We start from the raw sequence: 23770 nt of genomic DNA on the forward strand, positions 1-23770 counted from the left end.
AAAAAAAAAAAAAAAAAAACACATCAAAAAGCCACCTAAATGATTTACAACTATGGCCACATATTTTTCACCAACCTATAGAATTAACAAATTTCGCTTCATAAAGTCGAATGAAACCTGCTAAATAATGTTACGCTAACATACTGAATTACATGCTTTGTAGTATTCTGTATAAAAAAAATTTGAAAAATGTGAAATTTCAAAATGACATGTGACATGAAATACTGTACTACTATTATGGCTTCCGATATCATTTTGTAGTTTCTTTGACTACATGTTAAATTAAAATATGAAAATTATGTTCATATATATATATATATATATATATATATATATATATATATATATATATATATATATATATATATATATATATATATATATATATATATATATATATATATAAAATTGTAGTTGATGCAAAACTTTTGGTTATAGCTCTACAGCTACATATGCAAACATCCACCTACAGAAACTACATAGATAAGACAGGCAGTTATGTTTTTAGGAATTTCCTAATTTAAAAAAAAAATTCCACACACAAACACACACCTATAAAACCCAGTCTCACTACTATATTCTCTTATGTCGATTCAGATACCTATTCCTCTAATAACTATTATTTTACACAACAGCACCACCCATTGATACAGTCACTTCTCTATCTAGTTACAGTTTGCATCACTCCCTTGACATTCACACAGCAACATGTACTGTACAGTGAAAAAGTATTTGCCGCCTGCCTGATATTCTGCATTTTTGCATATTTCCGACACTGAATGTTATCAGATCTTCAACCAAAATTTAATACTAGATAAAAGGGACCCTGAGTGAACAAATAACACAAAATTGATGGTTATTTCATTTATTTATTAAAGAAAGTTATGCAACACCCAATGCCCCCCTGTGAAAAAGTAATCGCCCCCTTAGACTCAATAACTGGTTACGCCACCTTTAGCAGCAATATCTGCAACCAAACGCTTCCTGTAGTTGTTGATCAGTTTCTTACAGCGCCATGGAGGGATTTTGACCCACTCCTTCATGCAGAACTGCTTCAACTCAGTGACATTAGGGGATTTTTTAGCATAAACTGCTCGTTCCAGGTCCTGCCACAACATCTCAATGGGGTAGGTCTGGACTTGGACTAGGCCATTCCAAAACTTTAAATTTCTTGTTCTTCAATCATTCTGATGTAGACTTGCTTGTTTGTTTCGGATCCTTGTCTTGCTGCATGACCCAGCTGCGCTTCAGCTTCAGCTCACGGATGGATGGCCTGACATTCTTCTGCAGAATTCTCTGAAACAGAGCAGAATTCATGGTTCCTTCACTGATGGCAAGTCGTCCAGGCCCTGATGCAGTAAAGCATCCCCAAATCATGACACTACCACCACCATGCTTGACCGTCGGTATGAGGTTCTTACTGTGGAATGCAGTTACTCATCTGTCCATAGAACATTGTTCCAGAACTCTTGAGGATCATCCAGGTGCTTTTTGGCAAACTTGAGCATTCATGTTCTTCTTAGTGAGCGGTGGTTTCCGCCTTGCTACTCTGCCATGAATCCCATTTTTGCCCAGTGTCTTTCTTATGGTGGAGTCATGAACACTGACCTTAAGAGATGGTGGGAGAGGCCTGCAGGCCTGTGGTGTGGTGGAGCCCCAGAGCCTTAGAAATGGCTTTGTAACCCTTTCCAGACTGATAGGCATCAACAGCTTTTTTCCAGAGGTCTTCAGAAATTTCTTTTAATCGTGGCATGATGTGCCTCTCAAACCTGTGTGCTGACAACTTCACTCTGATGGTAAGGGCGAAAGTTAGTCAGATTTATATTGGGCACGGTTGGCCCAAGTCAGGCCTGATTGATAACCAAAGTATTCAAACAGCTGACCCTAATTATTCCTTTAATTGGGTTTTCGTTAACTAGGGGGGGCAATAACTTTTTCACACCTGAAGACTGCATGTTTGATTACCTTGCACACTAAAGAAATTAAAGAAGCACCAAATGTTGGTGTCATTTTTTCTCTCAGACTCCCTCTATATACTACTACAACCCACAAAAAGATCTGACCAAATTCAATGTGAAAAATGTGCAAAAATGCAGAAAATCAGACAGGGGGCAAATACTTTTTCACAGCAGTGTAAGTAAAGAATTAGCCCTCTGTTTTCAAAAAGGATTACAAAGTGGTGGTTCCTGGAACTGCAGCAATTGGACACAGAACTGCTTGTGACCAGCTTAATGTGCAGGTTTTTATACTTCTCTTAGAACATGTTTGACATTTCCATCTGATTTTAGCCAGTGATGCCAATGTTTTTGCCATGTTTTTGTTGATTGTTTAAAAATATATATGTATTATTTTTATACAAAAGTTATGGTTGTACGCCAAGGTGAAAGCACAGACACGCAGCGAAATCACAAACAAACAGCAAACATGGCAAAGCCTGGAAAATGCATAGTGTAAGCATGAAACAATGTTTGGTAGAGTTGTTAGTTTAAGTTTAATTTACTAAACATCAACACTTTAGTATTAAACCCACTGAAACGTTTGGAGGTTAACATATTGCTAATGTTATTGGAGATCGGATGTGTGCAGCACTTTAATCTCAATGGAAAAGACCGAGAAGAAATATTAAACAAATTGGCTTATGCTGTCGAGCCTAACACCTCTATTTAGTCTGCATGTTTGATAACAGTTAAACATTTAGACGGCATTTTAAACATTTATTAATTGCCGAATGTTAAACTTTTACCATTAACACATCACATTTTAAAAGGCACCGTTATTATTTATTATTTATTATTATTATTATTATTATTATTATTATTATTATTATTATTATTATTATTATTATTATTAAACAACTCACTCATTTTTTTTGCCGACTGGTCCTCGTAGCTTGCTCTCCAGGCCTCCGAAGAAGCCTTTGACGTTTTCCGTCTTGGATGATGTGTTCTTCAGTAGCCGCTCTGCCATGTCCTTCTTGCCTGCCAGCCAGCTGTTGGCAGTTTTCAGGTAAGAGTCGATACCTGCAACCGGCTTCTCCATGAAGTCAGTAGGAGACAGGTGTGTTTTTCCTACAAGGAAACAGAATGTGCAGAGAATAATTCACAATGACTTTGCTATGTGCTTGACTTTCTAACAAGTCACTAGAACCTTTTCCAAAAGCATCCAACCTTCTTATTAAATTTTTGTAGTCAAGTCAATTTAGGTAGTTTCTTATGTCAAATATTTTTGTAAACTCAGGTTAGACTCTTCTGTCTAGAACCAAGGCATAAAACTTTGACAGCACAGGATATCTGAATCTGGTCACAGGCTTAACAAGGCCATTGTTTCAAGGGTGTTACAAAGGAGGTCTGCAGTGCTCTGTACTGTTGATCTTGTTAAACAAATGTTAAGACATTTAAAAGCACTGTGTATTTAAAAAACATGTACTATTTAAAAAGACCAAATTATTGTGTATAGTGGTAGAAACCAGCAGTTGGCTAGCTGTATTTTAAGCTTGTGTTTGAAATTTTATATTTTATATATATATATATATAAATAAAAGTTTTAGGCAGGTGTGAAAAAATGCTGTAAAGTAAGAATGCTTTCAAAAATAGACATGTTAATAGATTATATTTATCAATTAACTAAATGCAAAGTGAGTGAACAGAAGAAAAATCTAAATCAAATCCATATTTGGTGTGACCACCCTTTGCCTTCAAAACAGCATCAATTCTTCTAGGTACACTTGCACAAAGTCAGGGATTTTGTAGGCATATAGTCAGGTGTATGATTAAACAATTATACCAAACAGGTGCTAATGATCATCAATTCAATATGTAGGTTGAAACACAATCATTAACTGAAACAGAAACAGCGGTGTAGGAGGAATAAAACTGGGTGAGGAACAGCCAAACTCAGCTAACAAGGTGAGGTTGCTGAAGACAGTTTACTGTCAAAAGTCATACACCATGGCAAGACTGAGCACAGCAACAAGACACAAGGTAGTTATACTGCATCAGCAAGGTCTCTCCCAGGCAGAAATTTCAAGGCAGACAGGGGTTTCCAGATGTGCTGTCCAAGCTCTTTTGAAGAAGCACAAAGAAACGGGCAACGTTGAGGACCGTAGACACAGTGGTCGGCCAAGGAAACTTACTGCAACAGATGAAAGACACATCATGCTTACTTCCCTTCGCAATCGGAAGATGTCCAGCAATGCCATCAGCTCAGAATTGGCAGAAAACAGTGGGACCCTGGTACACCCATCTACTGTCCGGAGAAGTCTGGTCAGAAGTGGTCTTCATGGAAGACTTGCGGCCAAAAAGCCATACCTCCGACGTGGAAACAAGGCCAAGCGACTCAACTATGCACGAAAACACAGGAACTGGGGTGCAGAAAAATGGCAGAAGGTGCTCTGGACTGAGGAGTCAAAATTTGAAATATTTGGCTGTAGCAGAAGGCAGTTTGTTTGCCGAAGGGCTGGAAAGCGGTACACAAATGAGTGTCTGCAGGCAACAGTGAAGTATGGTGGAGGTTCCTTGCAAGTTTGGGGCTGCATTTCTGCAAATGGAGTTGGGGATTTGGTCAGAATTAATGGTCTCCTCAATGCTGAGAAGTACAGGCAGATACTTATCCATCATGCAATACCATCAGAGAGGCATCTGATTGGCCCCAAATTTATTCTGCAGCAGGACAACGACCCCAAACATACAGCGAAAGTGATTAAGAACTATCTTCAGCGTAAAGAAGAACAAGGAGTCCTGGAAGTGATGGTATGGCCCCCACAGAGCCCTGATCTCAACATCGTCGAGCCTGTCTGGGATTACATGAAGACAGAGAAGCAACTGAGGCTGCCTAAATCCACAAAATAACTGTGGTTAGTTCTCCAAGATGTTTGGGCCAACCTACCTGCCGAGTTCCTTCAAAAACTTTGTGCAAGTGTACCTAGAAAAATTTATGCTGTTTTGAAGGCAAAGGGTGGTCACACCAAATATGGATTTGATGTAGATTTTTCTTCTGCACTCACTTTGCATTTAGTTAATTGATAAATATAAACTATTAACATGTCTATTTTTGAAAGCATTCTTACTTTAAAGCATTTTCTTCACACCTGCCTAAAACTTTTGCACAGCACTGTATATATAGCTACAACCTAATGTATTGATTTTTGTCAGACTTTACAGTACGATAACAGTTTCCTCAAACGCACCACTGTTGAGAATTTAACAATAATCTTCCAAGCACCAGCTTTCCCTCCTCACTGTGAAATCAATTAAGTGTCTTACCTATGTAATAGTAAGTGAAACACATTGTCATGAGATTTTTGGCAGGGCCAAAGTCATCCATCTGGTAGCACCTGCAAGCAAACACACACACACACACACACACACACACACACACACATCCTTTGATTAATAAAATAATAAGAAATAAGTAGAGTAACAATCACTTATCACATCGTCAGAACCAAGTCAAGCACAGAGACATTGTAATAGAGCATAATCCACAAGCTCACAGCTGTCACAATCAGATATCCCAAAATAAGACACAGTCTGGCAACTCATTACAGACTTACTCAAAGAGGACAACAGCAAACGACTGGACGAGTCTGTAGAAAGTCTGTTCGGAGACACACTTGGAATTGCAGCGCTGAAACAAAATCAAGAATTTGTTTGATTGTTCTCACTCCAATGCCATCATTAAAAGGTGCTTGCACAATATCAAGATAGGGTGAGTTATTGCAAGCATCACTACAGCTATGGGTTTTCAAAGTCTAGCGCATCGATAGCAAGAAGTACATTTGGTGCACCTAAAACGATGACCAGACAAAGATCAATGAAAACTATACCTCAAAATGAATCACAGATATGTTTCAGAGGTGTAATCAACCACCAATTTTCCGATCATATAGGCTACAAATAGAGTCCCGTGTTTTTCGTAAATATGAAAATGAAATGCAACATACAAAACGAAATAAATAAAAAATCATTATAAAGCAACATAGAACTGCATTTCTAAATTGGGACTAAATTTTTATACAAAAAATACTTTAAATAAATACTTGCAATCATAGTTGTCAAGGCTCAGCCGTAGCATCTGAAGGGAAACTGAAGCTCTGACTAGCACTTGCGCAGATGTATAACTTGGAGCAAGTCGTTTGGGAATTCAAATTATGATGGATGAGAAGAGACGTTTGTTTCTAAAATGCCTTGTTTACTTATATTTTCTATTAGTATGCTAATTCTTTGGATTACTTCAAGTGGTGCAAACTTTACACTGGAGCAAATGCTATTTTGGTTTTGAATTAAACTGCTTTGCTTATTGTTTAAATACTGGTAAACTCCAATCTTGTTTTGTATACTAGAGCTCTGCTTCATTGAATTGGGATTGAAATACAATTCCTATCTCTCTTTTTTTTTTAATGGATAGATTGCTGTTTGTGCAATTGTTATGGCAACCCCACAATAGTAGGCAGTGTGTGTATTTTTTATATATATATATATATATATATATATATATATATATATATATATATATATATATATATATATATATATATATATATATATTTTTTTTTTTTTTTTTTTTTTTTTTTTTCTTATTGTATTTAATATGACGTGCATGGGCAGTATTTACTGTAAATAGGCAGTAAATTAGAGTTGGGACTGTACTAAGGTTGGCCGTGCTCCGGCTCCTTCAAGACACGGAGCCAGAGCGGAGCTGGCCAGTTTTTTTTTTTTTTTTTTTTTTAGTTGTGCTCCGGAGCATGGAGCAGGAGCGGAGATCCTGGAGCTGCTCTACTCTCTCCTACCTTATATTTAAACACTGATATAGTAAGTCCAGTTTACTTGAATTGACAGACCATGTAACTTCATAGGTATTTTTATGTGTTGGGGGTGATGAAATAAAAGCAGTTCTCACACCAGCTATTAGTAAATACACATATATATATATATATATATATATATATATATATATATATATATATTTTTTTTTAAGTATATATAACGATACTGTGGTATGCTAGACACCATCCCTTTCTTAGTTCCAGAACTGACTCTATCATCTCACTGTACATCTCTTGTAAAACACTTGCAAAAGAAAGCAAGTATATTTTCACTCTACACTCTACAAAATAATATTTTTAAATTATGTCATTTTAACCAAACCCTTGTTCTGCCTAAATTCACCTCATTTTACAGCAATCTATTTTCAGAAATGATGTCCTGACTTTTGATTGGCCACAAGTTGGTTGCCAGTGAGTTCAGGTCACATGCTGGAGTCATGGGGCCCCCTGCACCTGATGCCACAGAAATAAAGATAAGGCCTCTTTCTGGCCAACCCAAAAATCACCTGACTCCACACACAACTTAACTACTTAAGATGAGAATCCTGTTTTTCAACTTTTGAGTGACAATCCCATTAGCCCCACACCCAAATGCTCCAGGTTAACATGTTGCATCAGTACCACTTCAGTGTTCTCCATATCAACGTGGCTGAGGCACAGGGAGAGCAAACTGAGGACCGTTATAAAGATGTTGCCAGTTGTTCAACATTTACAGCAGGGCAAAACACAGTGCAAGCTTTTTTTTTTTTTTTGAGAAATTGAGATTAAAAAGTCGCATTTTTATTACATTTTAAAAGTCTTTAAACTGTATGAAAATCGGATTCTAAACATTGTACATTAGTAAAAGTAAGCCAATTGAACAATACAACACACCATTGTGTTTGTCAATATAAAAGAGGAAACAAGTTACATATTAGTTTAAAAACTAATATGCTCACAATTTACTGTATTTGCTGAACTGTGTTTTAATTTTACATTAGAACTTCAAATATAAGTACTTTATTGAAGATGTAAAACATGCCAGTGTGGATACAGTTTAATGTTCTGCAAAACAATATATTTACCAATACTTTAAAAGTTATTTCTGTAACTAATCAGTACTTCTGAAACTTTTAAGGATTACTAAAAAAAAAAAAAAAAAAAAAAAAAACTTTCAGCCCTATAATTAACTAGTTGTTAACAGAAAATGATCGATAAATACCAATTGTGAAAAACTAATTTTCACCTTTAGATTATTTTTTTTTTATTTTTTTAAAAATCGATGTTTTGTTTACTTTAGAAGAATAAAACTAGACTTGTTACTGAATATTTTATCATCACATTTAACTTTTAAACATAATGTACAAAGCTTTTCAACAGTAATTACAGTATTATTAAGCATAGTTACAGTGCATAAAACAATTCTAAGCATCACCTTCATATGTAATGTTTTTAAAAGGACAATTTTCTAACTTTCATTTTGCATAAGAAATGTTGTAGAAAGTGTTTGATTGGAACTTTAATCTTTTCAGAAAGATCCTGAACCTGCTTTGTCCAGGATACCAACCATCCCTAAGAAAAACCGTTTCCGGAGCACCTTTGAGCAATGCATACTCGGGCATTGCGGGTACTTTAAAACAAGAATTAATATCTACATCACATGCTGCCATTACTTTTGATCTGTGGAGCTGTACCAAAAATCAGAAGCAGTTTCTTGCAATGGCATACCACATAGGAGTGGCATTTAAATGTAAAATGCATTGGCTGGGGAGAGCATGGCCTCCTCTGCTGGACTCCTTTAACTTAAAGCAAGTGGTATGTACTGTCACTGACAGTGGAGCCAGTCTTGTATGTGCCTGCAGTCTTTTGAAGTTGAAATGGTGCTCTTGTTTGGCACACAGCTTACACCTCTGCCTACAGCAAAATCAAGTTTCAGTAAAAGAAATATCATCAGTGCAACCAAATGCATCTCTCATTGTCCCTACAGTGGTTGGAATTCACAGAGCATTTGGAAAGCTTGAAACTAAATCTGAGTCTGGTTTGAAGATGAAATACTATCTTTACAGTCAAATCTCAACAAGGTTATCAAGTTTAGAGAATGACCTTGATTGTCAGATATCAACGAACCAATAAACAAAAATAATCTGTGAACAAAGGCTTGTCTGTTCCATGTGGACCTGCTGAAAGTGATCCAGTTCCACCCAAGAGAGCATGTACATCTGAAAGCATCTATGAGCTTTCTGACAGCAGCCCCGAAGACGATGAAAACATGAAAGGATCTGCTTTGCACAATGAGCTGAAGGTGTATGCAACAAAGAAGAGGGAGCCTTTGGACTCCTGCCCTTTGGCTTATTGGAAAAACTGCAAAGATTCATTCAAGTCACTCAGTGTCAGACAAAGGGAGTAACAGCTAGAAGGCACCATAACTAAACATGAGTGTCAAAAACAACAGGTCAAACTAAATGGAAATGTTTGTTTAATATGCTGTTAGTATTTCCAATTAATAATCTCATATAAATATGTTCCTTTCTCTAGTATTTAATATTTTACTTACCCCTAACTTAACAGGAAAAAATATTATAACTGTTTTTTGTTTCTCTACTTATTATACTTTGTTATGTTTCAACAGTTAAAGAAATGTTTTTATGTTGTAAATATGTTGATTTCATCAAACAGGTACCTAAAAATAAAACAAGAAAATAAAACAGTGAAGCTTTAAAATCATATTTCAATATTCATCTATTTTACTCAAAAACACATCTTGGAATATTTATAGCCAAGCAACGTCAATTAGAAATAATGATACCCATCCTAGTTTGCACTATTTTTTGTGGCTCCAGAGGCGAAAGCAGCCAGAGCTGGAGCAGCAGTGCGGAGCTGCACCGGCAGAAGCTAGAAGAACAACATTTGTAGATACTCCTCAAAAGCCATGAAATACAACCGGATACAAGCATGTGCATATTATATGCATCAATATATGAATTGATCAGTAGAAAGAGATAATAATAATAAGAAGAAGAAGAAGAATGACTTCACAAAAGTCTTCAAACAACTGAAAACATGTACAGTAACACTACAGTATATAAATGTGAGGTTCCACATGGGGCACAGGGTGATTAATGGATTAGTGAATGTTCAATTAAGTCATGCTAAATAAACACCATGCAAATCATTATTCAATTAACTGCTGCATTTATATTATCATTTATTGAAGATATTGCTATAGACAGTATATTCCTACTTACTAAGGAGGCAGATACAGATACCTGGAAAGGAAGACCCTGTCCTGCCTCAGCGCACCTCTTTACTGTCTGTACATGAAACAGATGATGTGCTTGCTGAGCTGGTCCTTTACCCGGGTGCTGTCTGTATATGGAGCACCTGATGTACCTGCTGAGCTGATCCTTTACCTGGGCGCTGTCTGTATATGAAGTACCTGCTTAGCTGTTATTTTACCTGGGCGCTGACATATCTGGAGAACCACTCCCTGCCTTTGCCATTGTCTCCGCTGCTGAGCTCCCCAAAGCGTGCCTTCTCCTCCTGTTCAATCTCATCTCTGAAGAGACAGCAGAAAACAAATAACTTTTTCAAAATGCATTCACTTTGCCATCTAAATAGAAGACCACTAAGTCAAACTGTCCTCACTTAAATATTCAAAGCAACCCAGTTTTACAGTTCATCCATCATCACTTAAAAACTTACAGGGCTAGATTCTCAAAGTTCATTTACATTTTTTTTTTTTTTTTCAGAAAAGGTATAGAGCACCCAATAAAGGTACCAAACCAGAAATAAACAACTTAGGGCAGATGTACTAAAACAAAGTCGGAAGTGTAGCGTGTAATGTACTAAACAAACGCAACGCTGTTAGCACCATTTTAACGAATGCTTTGCAGCCTTAGCCTTAAATGAATATGTCATTCTGGGTGTTCCTGCAGAAATTCGCAAAACAGGGTAGAGACATGCAAATGATGGATAAAAAAATATTGGAATGAGATTAGATGAGGGTAATTGTGACACTTACAATTGCAACAGTTTGGTAAGAACTTTTGAAAGCATGTTTTAAACAGTCGCAATTGTTGCTGGCATTTCCCAGTCTGCTTTTTCTAGTGTGTTGTCAGTATTTTTGAGGCGAGCACAAGTACTTAATTTTCACTAAAGTTAATGCACTTACGAGCCTTGTAAACAAATTTCTATTACATTTCTGGTTTTCCCAGTGTTGGGAGCAATACACTGCACACATGCCACTAATCCCTCCAGCTCATTCTAGGCATCTGTATAGGACCATGATCTATTGTCTAGGCTACTAGATTAAGTTAAAAATAATAATAAATTAAAAAAAAAAACTAAAATCATTTAGTTTCAATTTAAAATAATCTTTTATTCGCATTATACACCATTGTGTATAATGCAGCAGAATGATTTATTTTGTGTTACCAGTAGGCTAAAAACACAAAGTGTGCTAGGTATTCATTTGGATTTTACTACTGTACTGTATATTGTATGGGCATACTGTATAAATTAATATTTTTTACATAATGTAATGTGTATTGTACCCAAAACACATTAGTGATATTTCAGCGCAATGATTTATTTTTAAAATACATCGAGAAATGCAAATGCATGTGTGTGATTTTATTGTACCGTTTTTAAACCCGACCTCCTTATGTCGGACTGGACAAACATGTCCGGTTTAGCGAGGGGCTACTGTATGACTATGAAAAGCTTTTTGGGGGTGTTGGCTGGGGCCCCACTATAAAATCTAATGGGATTAAACTGCCTTAAATATTTCAAATATATAACAGTATTAAAATAGGTAAAATGAAGATGGAATAGAACGTATTGTACAGATGATGTTTACATTTAACAAAAACAATATTATATTGATTCTTGCACCTTTGCAATTATAGACGTTATCCTTCGGGCACCCTCTGCTGCAGCAAACCACAACTCAACTGTCGCTATTTATAGCACAGTTACAGCACAGTTAATTTAACTGGGCTTGCAGATTTTAGCTTTGCCATGTAAAACCAATGCTGATCAGTCTCCTTCAAGTGGAAGGAACAAAATCACAATTTATTACCCCTGTAATTTGTGGCACATTGCTGTGCAGAAGAAATCATTGGGAGGTCAGTGAAGATGGGCTTTCCATAGCAGTTTACAGTTTTAAATTTCCAGAACTTTTTACCTGGTGCAGCTTTTCTTGAGAAAAAAAAATAATTGTATTATTCAAAATTAAACTGGTTCAATCTCACATCCGCACCAGCGTTATATAACCAAACAAAGAAGTCAAAAGATAACGGCGCTGGAACTGCTTTTATTGTTCGTCAAGTGCTAGGTTGCTAACAGTTCTTCATTTTGTCATTTGTTATGTTAGAATGAGAAAGTTACAAAAAAATATGACTCCAAGCCAACCCTGGCTGCCAGAAAACACACAAACACACATTAATCCTTATAATCATGTGTGACAGAGACATAATGATTCTTGGTGAAAAATCTCTCTCCCAACCTGTGAGGTTGCAGTATAAAGAGAACAGAGTACCCTGAATTGGATGGTCTGAAAATTTTTTCGCAGGGTTAGGTGGAAGTCAGCCATCTAGAAAGGGGGCACAGATGTGGTACATTAAATCATCACCCCAGAGGGAAAGCGAACTAGCAACCGCGGATTGGAGGAGAAATGACTGCACTCGCTAACCAAGGGAGCATGACTGAAGGTACAAATAGGGGACATGGCTAGGTTCTTTTGTTTATGGTTAAGAATGCTAAAGAATGAGCGAAATATAATCGCGAGTGTTTAGTCGAGTCTAATTGTACTGTTTGTTATTTATTAGAAGGCTGACACGATCCGGAACTGTCGCTTAAGGCCAGCATAAACCCGGACAACACTGCATCATTGTTCACGGATTCAATGTACTGTATATTCACCACTTGCACCTTAGCAATGTGGACTTGTGATCGTTTGTTTGTGTCTTGTGTGTGTTTAATAACTGTGTTTATTATTTTGAAACTGTAAACCACAGTTGCTGTGTATTGCCTGGGATTATTATTGTGGTCACAAAAGACCTGGAATTACAAAACCTCCACTCCAAATAAAACATTGTTGGACATTGAAATCACTTGTTTGTCATTAATCGTGCACCGCATCACTGCTACACCTGCGCATTGCAAACCACTTTGCCACACCATATAACTAAGTGACTGCTGAATTCCTACTGACCTTCCCGACTATCATTTCAAAATGACAAACTGTTCTGTATGTTCACCCATGCCATGAATTGTGTTAAATCTCAATTTATCAACACAGTTAATTAGATGTAGTAGCCTTTTTACTGCTACGTTACTCCAACTTTACTTTCCAAAACATTTTTTTGACATTCCATAGATAGGTCCTCTATGGAAGGTAAAGAGTTGCTTTCTGTGCTGGGCAGTTTGTACATTTTAAAGGAAGTTTTTATTTGTAAGTACTCTGTACTCCTATTAATATATACTCCTGTCTGGTTTCTTTACCGTAAGATTGTACCTACCCTCCATGAAAGATCTTCTCCACGTATTTCTTTATGAATTCCCTGCACTCTGCCGACTCCTCGTCCTCCGCGAACTCTGTGCTCTGATTGGAGGAGAAGGACTCGTTGGAGGAGGAGCGTCGCGAGCGGCCCCAGCCGCTGCGGGAGGGCGAGTCTGAGGCTTCATTTTCGCTGTCTGCCGATTCGGTGGCCTCGCTCTCATTGCCTGGTTCCTCGCCATGGCCGTTTCCATTGTGATTCGCCACAGGGGAAGAGGGCTCCAGCACACAGGGGTCTACTGTGCATGGGTCCAGCGCATGGGGATCCAGCACACAGGGGTCTACCGGGCATGGATCCAGCATATGTGGATCCAGCACACAGGGGTCTACCGGGCATGGGTCCAGCGCATTGGAATCCAGCACACAGGGGTCTACCATGCATGGGTCTGGCTCATGGGGGTCCAGAGCATGGGGATCCAGCGCACACGGGTCTACCGTGCAAGGATCCAGCAAAAATGGATCCGGAGTGCTAGGATCGACTGTGCAAGGATCTACCGCACAGGGATCTGCCCCACAAGGAATCAGGTCAAAGTCTATCAGGTTATCCACAGGAACACTCTCCACCTCCATGCTCACTTGGAAAGAAAGCACTTACGAATTAAATTAAAAAAACTGGTCACTGGAGCATGTTAGAAAAGACTTGAGTCTTCGAGGGTGTTATCCACAACTGTCATTTTCAACAAGTCATCTAAAATGAAAAGGGAAAAAAATAGATTTGTATTATTCAAGATGTACTGTAGTTTTCCCAGCTTGCACTAGATGTACATACACTATATACATGTAAATAACAACATGCTCTATTCAAAGTAGGTCTAGGAACCAGCACAGTACATATTTAGCTTTTATTTGTATTTCATTTAATGGTTTTGTTATTCCAAGCTCCTGCGAAACATGTATTCAGCTGCATATCCAGGTTAATCAATGACACAGAAAGCGTGGAGAAAAAACATCAAATTGAAAAGAAAAAGAAAATTGCAGGAAATGCCTCTGAATACTGTTATACATTGTGTATGAAATACAGAAGTTAAATTGAAAATAAAATAAGGAGCCACATACAGCATGTATAAGGTGTGTGTGTGTATATATATATATATATCCCCCTTTGGCCCAGCATAGAAAGATGAATAGAAGACAGAGTGATACTAAATTGACAGGCTAGGGAGCGACAGCAGGGTTTTCAAGCCTGTGATTCCAGATAAATGCCAGAAAGTGACCATAAGCAGCAGATTAGACTGTCCATGATGAGAGTGCAGAGCTTGTGAAATTAAACCCTTAACGAAAGTGTGTTAAAGTAGGTGTCGGTGCTGTTAGCAAGGCAAGCAACACTGGGTTACAAGAGAGCTGGTAATAGAAGATGTTGTCCTAAAGATAAAATACAACAGGAATTAATGCCATTTCATGAACTGAAACGGAACAGGAAGTTATATGAATTCTGTTCTGTAAGATAATCCCTACACTAAAAAAATAACTATCACAATTAAACAAACACTCTTTAGAATGATGCACCCTTTAAATTCTAAGTTCCAAGCTACTGCTTAGTAACTATCCTGACACAGGGATTTTGTTTCCTCTTCCCCTCCCTTCTCTCCCTCCTGCCACCTATTAAATATCTTTGTTAACCTGAATATACAATATTGCTGTTTTTACAGAGCTTCAAATTACATTTCTTCATTTTTGTTCCCTGACCTTTTTGTTAACAGTCATTCTGAATGATTCTATCGCACTTACTCAAATACAGTTTGTTTATTTATTCCGTTCAGGAGCTGCTCTTTGGTTCTAGTTGCCTGCTGTAGACACATGTCATGTGGAAGTTTACAACAATAAGCGCCAGCATTCTGTGTTTAACCACAGCAACAGAAAACCAAATTAGCGGTTCACTACATGGCACTGACAATTACTTGTATAAAAAGACAGAACTAAAGAAGAGCTCCTAAACATACGCTATTTGAGTAATAGCAAAACCCAGCAGTGATTAAGCGCTATAATGATTTTTTCGCTAACTTGCATTAGATATGCAACCATTATCAACCACTCCAGACTATGCAAACACTTTAAGTATGTGTATACAATACAAGTATATTCAACGCAACATGGATGAACCAGAGCACTCGCAGAACAGAATGTGTGTCTCCAGAGTCTAGATAATTTAGAATCTGCTGTATTTGTAAAAGGGATCTGAAAGCCATATTAGAGAATGATTTATAAACAAACTGCAGCGAAAGGAGGGGGGATAAATCAAGCAGCAGCATAAAAGACATACTATTATAGGATTAACAGAACGATGTACTTTAGAGTACCGGCTTTAGAGCCCAAGTCGCACTCCTAAATGTGATTATTCAACGTACGAGAGATCGGATTAAACCCTCAACAAATCCAGGCCGAGTGCTGTGTTCTCCAGCAATTTAATTAAAATGCATAAAAGCTCGGAAAAGCTGTCACTTCAGCAGCAATTCGTCTGATTTATGTATTCTGTAGTCGGACCCTGTGCTTTACACATGACCTGCATGCACCCTATTTAGGAAACAAACAGTATACACCTGTTTCGTTAAATAGCTCAGCTGTTTTTGCAGAAGGATACTGTCACATACTAATCGTCTACAAGCTCTCCACAGTTCCCATCCCGAAGCATTCTATTCTACTGGGGTAACCTAGCACTGTTTGTGCTGCTCAATGTTGCCTAGCAAGTTGCTTGATCCCTTATTATCCCCTGTTGGATATAGTGGAGACAGACATACATATGTACAGTACATGTGTATTTAAGTCACATGAGGTTTGCATATCTCAAGAGAGTTCAATAGTAACAATACATGCTAAAAACCTTCTTCACCACAAGTTATTGATTATATCCTAATCTGAGTACACTGTACGGAGGATATCTATCTGTACACTTGTCTATCTGCACTGCAGGGTACTCCCCAGGCCTTTTTAGCCAGGTAGAACCCCTGGCTGTGGCTGTTGCCACCCAGATGAAAAACTCTGAGTTGCCCATCTTGCAGATGCTACTATTAACGATATGGATTGAATGTGCTGCTAGCAGTCTAGATCACTTGACGCGCTGGGTGGAACCACATGATAGCTGTGTTACGTCTTGACAATACATTTAACCAAATCAGAGAGTTAAAAGGGGTGGGTTTTCAGTTTTAAGCATTTCGAGAGATTGAATGTGAAAATGACTGCTAAAAAATGACCGATTATTTTTGAAGAAAAATAGTGACAATGAATGTGGAAATTACCAAACTCAAATGATAATAAAAAAGAAAATGCAGAAAATGAAAAAAAGTAAGCTGACAGTCAAAGCACAACTTGCGGTTTTTCCAATTTGCTTTCTGCAAGAGGGCCAGTGCGAAACATCGTGATAATGGAGTGATATTATATGATATTATATGCTTAACCCTACACAAATTTTAAAATTATCCTAAAGGTCAATCAAAAAAAAATAAAAATCTGCTGTTACACAATTACAGTAGTCACTTATTGTTATGTCTGACATGACTTGGGCAATTTGCCAACAATATGTATTTAGAAACTCAAGCACAAATTACACATAGTTATCTACAGAAAGGCTGAAAAGACTGTATAGATAATTGGTAGTGTTGAATGAATTTGTGTTAAACTAGTCAAATGTTTATAAGTGCTGCACACATTTCTAAAACAGTGTATTTTTTACTATTTTTATAAGTTGGGTTACTGTTTTGAGGATGAAAAAAAATTAAGACAATCTGGCCCACAGAACTGTATTGTTTCAAAACAACAATCTTACGGAAGCTGTACATTACACAGACGTCTTGTACAGGAAACCAAACAGTGTTGCAATAATAAAGTAACATGTTATCACATTTCCCTTGCTCAGAGAATATCAAGTACAGAACCAAAGAGAGAAAGAAAAACTAAAGAAAAAAAGTAAAGCATTTGACTAGAAAGAAAACCAGTGTCCACTGGAATACTTTGCGATAATTAGGAGGTGCTAGTTTACGTTTAACTACCAAAACATGACATTCAAATCTTAATACTATAGGAATGTTGCAAGCCAAATCAGAAAAGCCACCATAAAAAGCCCTCCATCACTTTTTAAAAGTTACTGCAATATGTATGTATAAGTCTGTAAGTAGAGCATTTAGCATATATGGGAAACAGTGAAGAAATACTGAATATGAAATACATTGGTCTACTGAACACTAAGCCAACCCCTATATTTGCACTGCATATTTTTAACACTTAACTAACATCTATTGTAAACTATGAACACCTCCAACGTGTATACAGACTATGTCTATTATATCAACTTCAATGAGTGGCATTTAAGAGGAGAGGGGGTGTTTTGAATGGTATGGCAGGAATGCAGAAGCCTAATGTGTATATTACAGTGCAGTAGCATTCACAGGAATTTCACCTGCATTATCCAGCTTTCAGGATTGGACACCCTCCACCATTAACAGAAACTCAACCACAGTACACCACTCAAATGCAAAAGGGGGCCACTCTGGGAAGCTGTTTCAAAGGAAACTAAAATGACAAAAAAGTACCTAAGCTAGATGTTAAAAGGCATAAAAAAAAAAAAATACACAATATAAAGTTTTAAAATTTATGCAGATGAATCAAATATCCCCATTTGTGACAACTACTCACACAGACAGAAAACTTTACATAGTACAATTACACACACAGAGACCAAAGGGAATTTTGCCATTGTACTGTAAACAGGGTTCATACAATGGCATTGCAAGAATCCTTCTGGATTTATTTTTAATCTAACTACTACAATAATCAAAGATAGTTGTCCGCTTTCTTTTTAATGGTTAATAAAATGTTATAATTATTAACTTTAATTTAAAGATCATTTCATGACCAAGGAGCAAGGTAGCTTATGTTTAAACCATAACATAGCGATAAATCATAAAAACAAGTTGCATGGGCCTCAATTTTTTTTTGCAGCTGAAACAGACTACAGTAGACAACTGGAAAAAAAACAAACATTTTTGACAAGGATCATGGATTATTTTATGACATCAGCTGAGGGCCCCAAAGGCTGAAATGTGTCAACTTGTAAGCAGCTGTAGAGTGGTTTCAGTCCAGGCTAAGCATGGTCTGCTGTAGCCAAGGTGAAGCTTGTCATTTCCTTCTAAAGATAAAGCAGCTAACCACTATGTCATGTCATCACACCAAGTCCTCAAAGTGTACAGTAAACACTTGACAAGTAAAAGAAGGGTAAATGCAGCGTTTCTTGTTATTGTATTATACATTGTCAATATTGACAAAATCTACACGTTCTAACCACTTTGTGTATTAACCTTACTAGAATTAAATTATGCAACTTCATGGAGTATTCCGTTTATGTTTTTAAGTGCAATGTAATGAATGTAATCGATTTTAAAACAGGTGAATTCAGTTGCTTTAAGCAACACAGCATAATCTGGAACAGTGTGATGCACCTGCCGTTCCTTCATTGGAATAGAGAAATATATTTGCTCCACAAAGTTATTCACTTAAACTCAACACTTCTTGTGCAAATTATTATTATTGCAATAATGTCAATCTTGGCTGTTAATTTGACAGACTGTCGTATAAACTAGTTATGTAGCTGTATTTCATGTAAGTATGTCACTACAATTGAGCAAGTATAGCAAAAAAGCCAGAGGGTTATTTACACATCATGGGTAAGCTATTGTCAGCCCTCTGCCCTCTGGTTCCCTGACTAGAACTTTAAAATTAAACATTTTGCCTCTGGAAACAACTGTTCTGATAGTGCAGACAACTTAATATACTAATTTATATATATATATATATATATATATATATATATATATATATATATATATACACACACACACACACATACACACACACACACACATACATACATACATACACACAAATTAGTTGGTACCCTTACAGCTCATTGAAATAATGCTTAATTCCTCCTGAAAAGTGATGAAATTAAAAGCTATTTTATCATTTACACTTGCATGCCTTTGGTATGTCATAGAATAAAGCAAAGAAGCTGTGAAAAAGAGATGAATTATTGCTTATTCTACAAAGATTCTAAAATGGCCTGGACACATTTGTTGGTACCCCTTAGAAATGATAATAAATAATTGGATTATACTGATATTTCAAACTAATTTGTTTCTTTAATTAGTATCACACATGTCTCCAATCTTGTAATCAGTCATTCAGCCTATTTAAATGGAGAAAAGTAGTCACTGTGCTGTTTGGTATCATTGTGTGCACCACACTGAACATGGAGCAGAGAAAGCAAAGGAGAGAGTTGTCTGAGGAGATCAGAAAGAAAATAATAGACAAGCATGGTAAAGGTAAAGGCTACAAGACCATCTCCAAGCAGCATGATGTTCCTGTGACTACAGTTGCAAATATTATTAAGAAGTTTATGGTCCATGGAACCGTAGGCAACCTCCCTGGGCGCGGCCGCAAGAGGAAAATCGACCCCAGATTGAACAGAAGGATAGTGCGAATGGTAGAAAAAGTACCAAGGATAACTGCCAAAGAGATACAAGCTGAACTCCAAGGTGAAGGTACGTCAGTTTCTGATCGCACCATCCATTGCTTTTTGAGCGAAAGTGGGCTCCATGGAAGAAGTCCCAGGAGGACTCCACTTTTGAAAGAAAAACATAAAAAAGGCAGACTGGAATTTGCTAAAATGCATATTGACAAGCCACAATCCTTCTGGGAGTATGTCCTTTGGACAGATGAGTCAAAACTGGAGCTTTTTGGCAAGTCACATCAGCTCTATGTTCACAGATGAAAAAATGAAGCTTTCAAAGAAAAGAACACCTAACCTACGGTGAAACATGGAGGAGGCTCGGTTATGTTTTGGGGCTGCTTTGCTGCTCCTGGCACAGGGTGCCTTGAATCTGTGCAGGGCACAATGAAATCTCAAGACTATCAAGGCATTCTGGAGCAAAATGTACCGCCCATTGTCAGAAAGCTCTGTCTCAGTCGCAGGTCATGGGTCCTCAAACAGGATAACGACCCAAAATGCACAGCTAAAAGCACCCAAGAATGGATAAGAACAAAACATTGGACTATTCTGAGGTGGCCTCCTATGAGTCCTGATCTGAATCCTATTGAACATCTATGGAAAGAGCTGAAACATCCATTCTGGAGAAGCCACCCATCAAACCTGAGACAACTAGAGAAGTTTGCTCAGGAAGAGTGGGCCACACTACCTGTTAAAAGGTGCAGAAGTCTCACCGAGAGATTGCCTCTAAAGGTTGTGCAACAAAATATTAGGTTAGCGGTCCCATCATTTTTGTCCATGCCATTTTCATTAGTTTTATTATTTACAATATTATGTTGAATAAAAAAAAATCAAAAGCAAAGTCTGATTTCTATTAAATATGGAATAAACAATGGTGGATGCTAATTACTTTTGTCAGTTTCAAGTTATTTCAGAGAAAATTGTGCATTCTTTGTTTTTTGTGAAGGGATACCAACAAATGAGCAAGTCTGTATATAAACATTATATATAAACCCTTTGGCGTTCCGTTGCATTATTCCAATCTGCACTAGAAGCAGTTTTTCAGAAATGATGATCTAGTCCATAAACTGAGCTGCACAAGACTATAAATCAATGAAAGATAAAAAAAAAAATAATAATAATGTCCTTGAGATCCAGTCCAGGATTCTACTCCAAGCAGGTTTCTAAAATAGTAATTTCGCACCTGCTTGGAATACAGACCAGACTGGAATGGATCTCGAGGGCCAGAGGTGAGTACCACTGCTCTACACTTATTTTAACATTGCATGCCGTCCAATCCAAACAGCAGGGACCTACACTCACTTCAATGGCACCTGGTGACCTCTCAGTCAGGGGAGGCACAAGTAAAGTTTTTTTTTTTTTTTTTTTTTTTTTAAAAGCCTAAACAGGTACATAAATAACAGTTAGGGCACGGTCAGAATTTTGTGATTTTAGTTTTTACCATTTAAAAAAATATTATTAGGTTGATTTAGACAGACTTATGTACACCGCTGGCACACCGAACAGCACAACAGTGTAAATCTAGTGCAGGCTTCTATTCCCCCCTTTCGGTTTTAGTTTGTGTGCATTGGAGTAAGAGTCGTTTTGTTATGGAATTGTGTTGTTAACTTTAAAAATGGGTTGTATAAGTCATTACAGTGAAACAAACAAAAATGCCTACAACAGGGCTACAACTGACTGAGGATTTTCCAGTTGTAACAGTCCTTTTAATATTCTGAAAGGCTGTTACTGTATTATAAGTTAACATTGCTTACAGTGGGAAAAAATAACACAGTATGTTGCATCTCGTCTTAAATTACCATAGCTGCCTCCTCCATGCTTGACAGTGGGAACCACACATGCAGAACTCATGCGCCCACCCTCTCTGCATCTTACAAATACTCGGCGGTTGGACCCACATATTTCAAATGTTGACTCATCGGTCCATAAGACCAACTTCCACTCCTCAAACGTCCAGTTTCTGTGTTTTTCCTGGGTATATATATATATATATATATATAATATAGATATAGATATATATAATATATATATAATATCTATATAATATATATATATCCTTTGAACTTTTGATGCTCTTCCTCCCTTGCCTCCTCTATCTAAGGAGCCTCCACTGACTGTCTCACTAACTGGAACTAAACTTGTATGTTAAATAACGTAAATAACAAGTTTCATCACAACTGGATAAGCATTTTTTCAAGCTATAAGGGAAACAAATAAACTGACTAAATAATAATAACAATCATAATAATAATAATAAAGCTTTTTTTTTTAAATGGCTTATCGCCTGCAAAGAATAATACAACTATTATGAAAACAAGTTCCTTCAAGTGCAGACTCCATAGCTAGGCTGTACCATTGTGTTTGCCCTGAAAACGACTGGATGTAACATACACTTGTCTGCCTTTGTCTCCAGCACATTTTGGGGTGCAACAGCAATGTTCCAATTTTAAAACGGAGATAAAAAAAGGTCTTCACATGGTAGATATTAAAGCAATGCAAATAGTGATACAGTATTTACTGTACATATTACAGAATCATGAGTGACAGAGATTTGTATTCAAGTTCCCCTTTATTTTTATCCCCTGTAAGGCAGCTCCTTGCAGGATCTCTGTTTGCTTGTTTCTCAGGTGGAAAGGGTTGACATGTTCATGCTGCAAAGTGCTGTTTGCTGGATCATGCATTCAGCGCCTGCAGCTTTCCATCTAAAGTCCTGCTGGCTAGAACAGAGAAACTCCAGAGCAGCTGGTGAAGGGCTCAGCAGGACTGAAGGCTAACCTTTAATGAGCTTACAGCAGGATTTACCTCCCCGCCCACCCTACAAACACTCTATCTGCTCTACTCAGATAGGGCACTGCAGACTGGGGGAACAAAAGGTGTATATTTGGCACCACATTATTCAACTCGGAAGTAAAAGAAACCCAGTACCCCATGACATTATTAAATTGTTAAAAGGAACACTGATCACAATTTTCTGTTATATAAAGCAATATTAACATGCTCATTTATACCACTTGGTATATTTCAAGCAATGTGTAACTGAATATTTGTCCAAGAACTAGCTACTGTGCATACTTGTCTTGTGTGCTAAAGACACCCCCCCCCCTCGAGATTTAACCCTGTAATGTTCAAGTATTTTTGTATGGAGAAAAAATTATTATATTCATGCGATTAGGACACCATTCCTTGTACAAAACACAAGCTAACAGATATGGCAACACGAAATGTATCACACACGTTGGCTTCTGAGGCTGGACTGTAAACACAATATGCTACAGATGGTGGAAAAGTATTGAAGCATATATAGGGTGTCTGATTTTCGGGTTTTACCCGATTTCTCCCCGAATGCTTTTTCCTGCATTGGGGTTAAACCCAAAAACTCCCCGAATGGGCACATGCTGCATATGAATAAATGCATGCGCAGTTGTCTGTGATTCAAATGCAACAGCAGAACTGGTGCCGATGATAAGCTGATTTACCTACAGTATTATAAAAATGTGGCTTCTTAGTGTAATATTATCTCTCTCTCTCTCTCTCTACACACACACACACACATATATATATATATATATATATATATATATATATATACACACATTTTTTTTTTTTCTTAGATTTTTCAAAATTACAGCAATATAGTGTTAAGGTTTTTGCTTTTTTTGCACACTTTTCTTCAGTTATTTGTTTTATAAGAGCATTTAGATGTAACAGTCGATTGTTTTCTTTGTAAAACAGCATGGAGTAAAGTTGTTTAATTTCCCCATATCTTCTGTGTGCATTTATAACTCCATTTACAACTCCACTACAAATTAAAACTTGATTGGAAGAGAGCAATGCCTCCATATACAGTGTGTGTATGTGTGAGAGAGAAAGAGCGCTAGATGTCGTCAAAAGTTTGCATAAGCCAATGCGTGGA

The 23770-nt window shown here is 37.2% G+C and overlaps 1 protein-coding gene across 3 annotated transcripts in view; it reads right to left on the reverse strand.

Moving 5' to 3' along the window:
- Positions 1-23770, reverse strand: part of kiaa0513 (KIAA0513 ortholog) — a 39328-nt gene that overhangs the window by 7371 nt on the left and 8187 nt on the right. For all 3 annotated transcript variants that reach the window (XM_041269393.1, XM_041269392.1, XM_041269394.1), the window contains exons 2-6: positions 13324-14049; positions 10259-10358; positions 5552-5625; positions 5262-5332; positions 2861-3068 (exon numbers count right to left, since the gene is read on the reverse strand). In XM_041269393.1, the coding sequence (XP_041125327.1) occupies positions 2861-3068; positions 5262-5332; positions 5552-5625; positions 10259-10358; positions 13324-13931 (1061 nt within the window). In that variant the 5' untranslated portion in view covers positions 13932-14049. The remainder of the gene's footprint in view (positions 1-2860; positions 3069-5261; positions 5333-5551; positions 5626-10258; positions 10359-13323; positions 14050-23770) is intronic.

The sequence above is a fragment of the Polyodon spathula genome, chromosome 13 (assembly GCF_017654505.1).
Source record: "Polyodon spathula isolate WHYD16114869_AA chromosome 13, ASM1765450v1, whole genome shotgun sequence".
NCBI classification, from domain to species: domain Eukaryota; kingdom Metazoa; phylum Chordata; class Actinopteri; order Acipenseriformes; family Polyodontidae; genus Polyodon; species Polyodon spathula.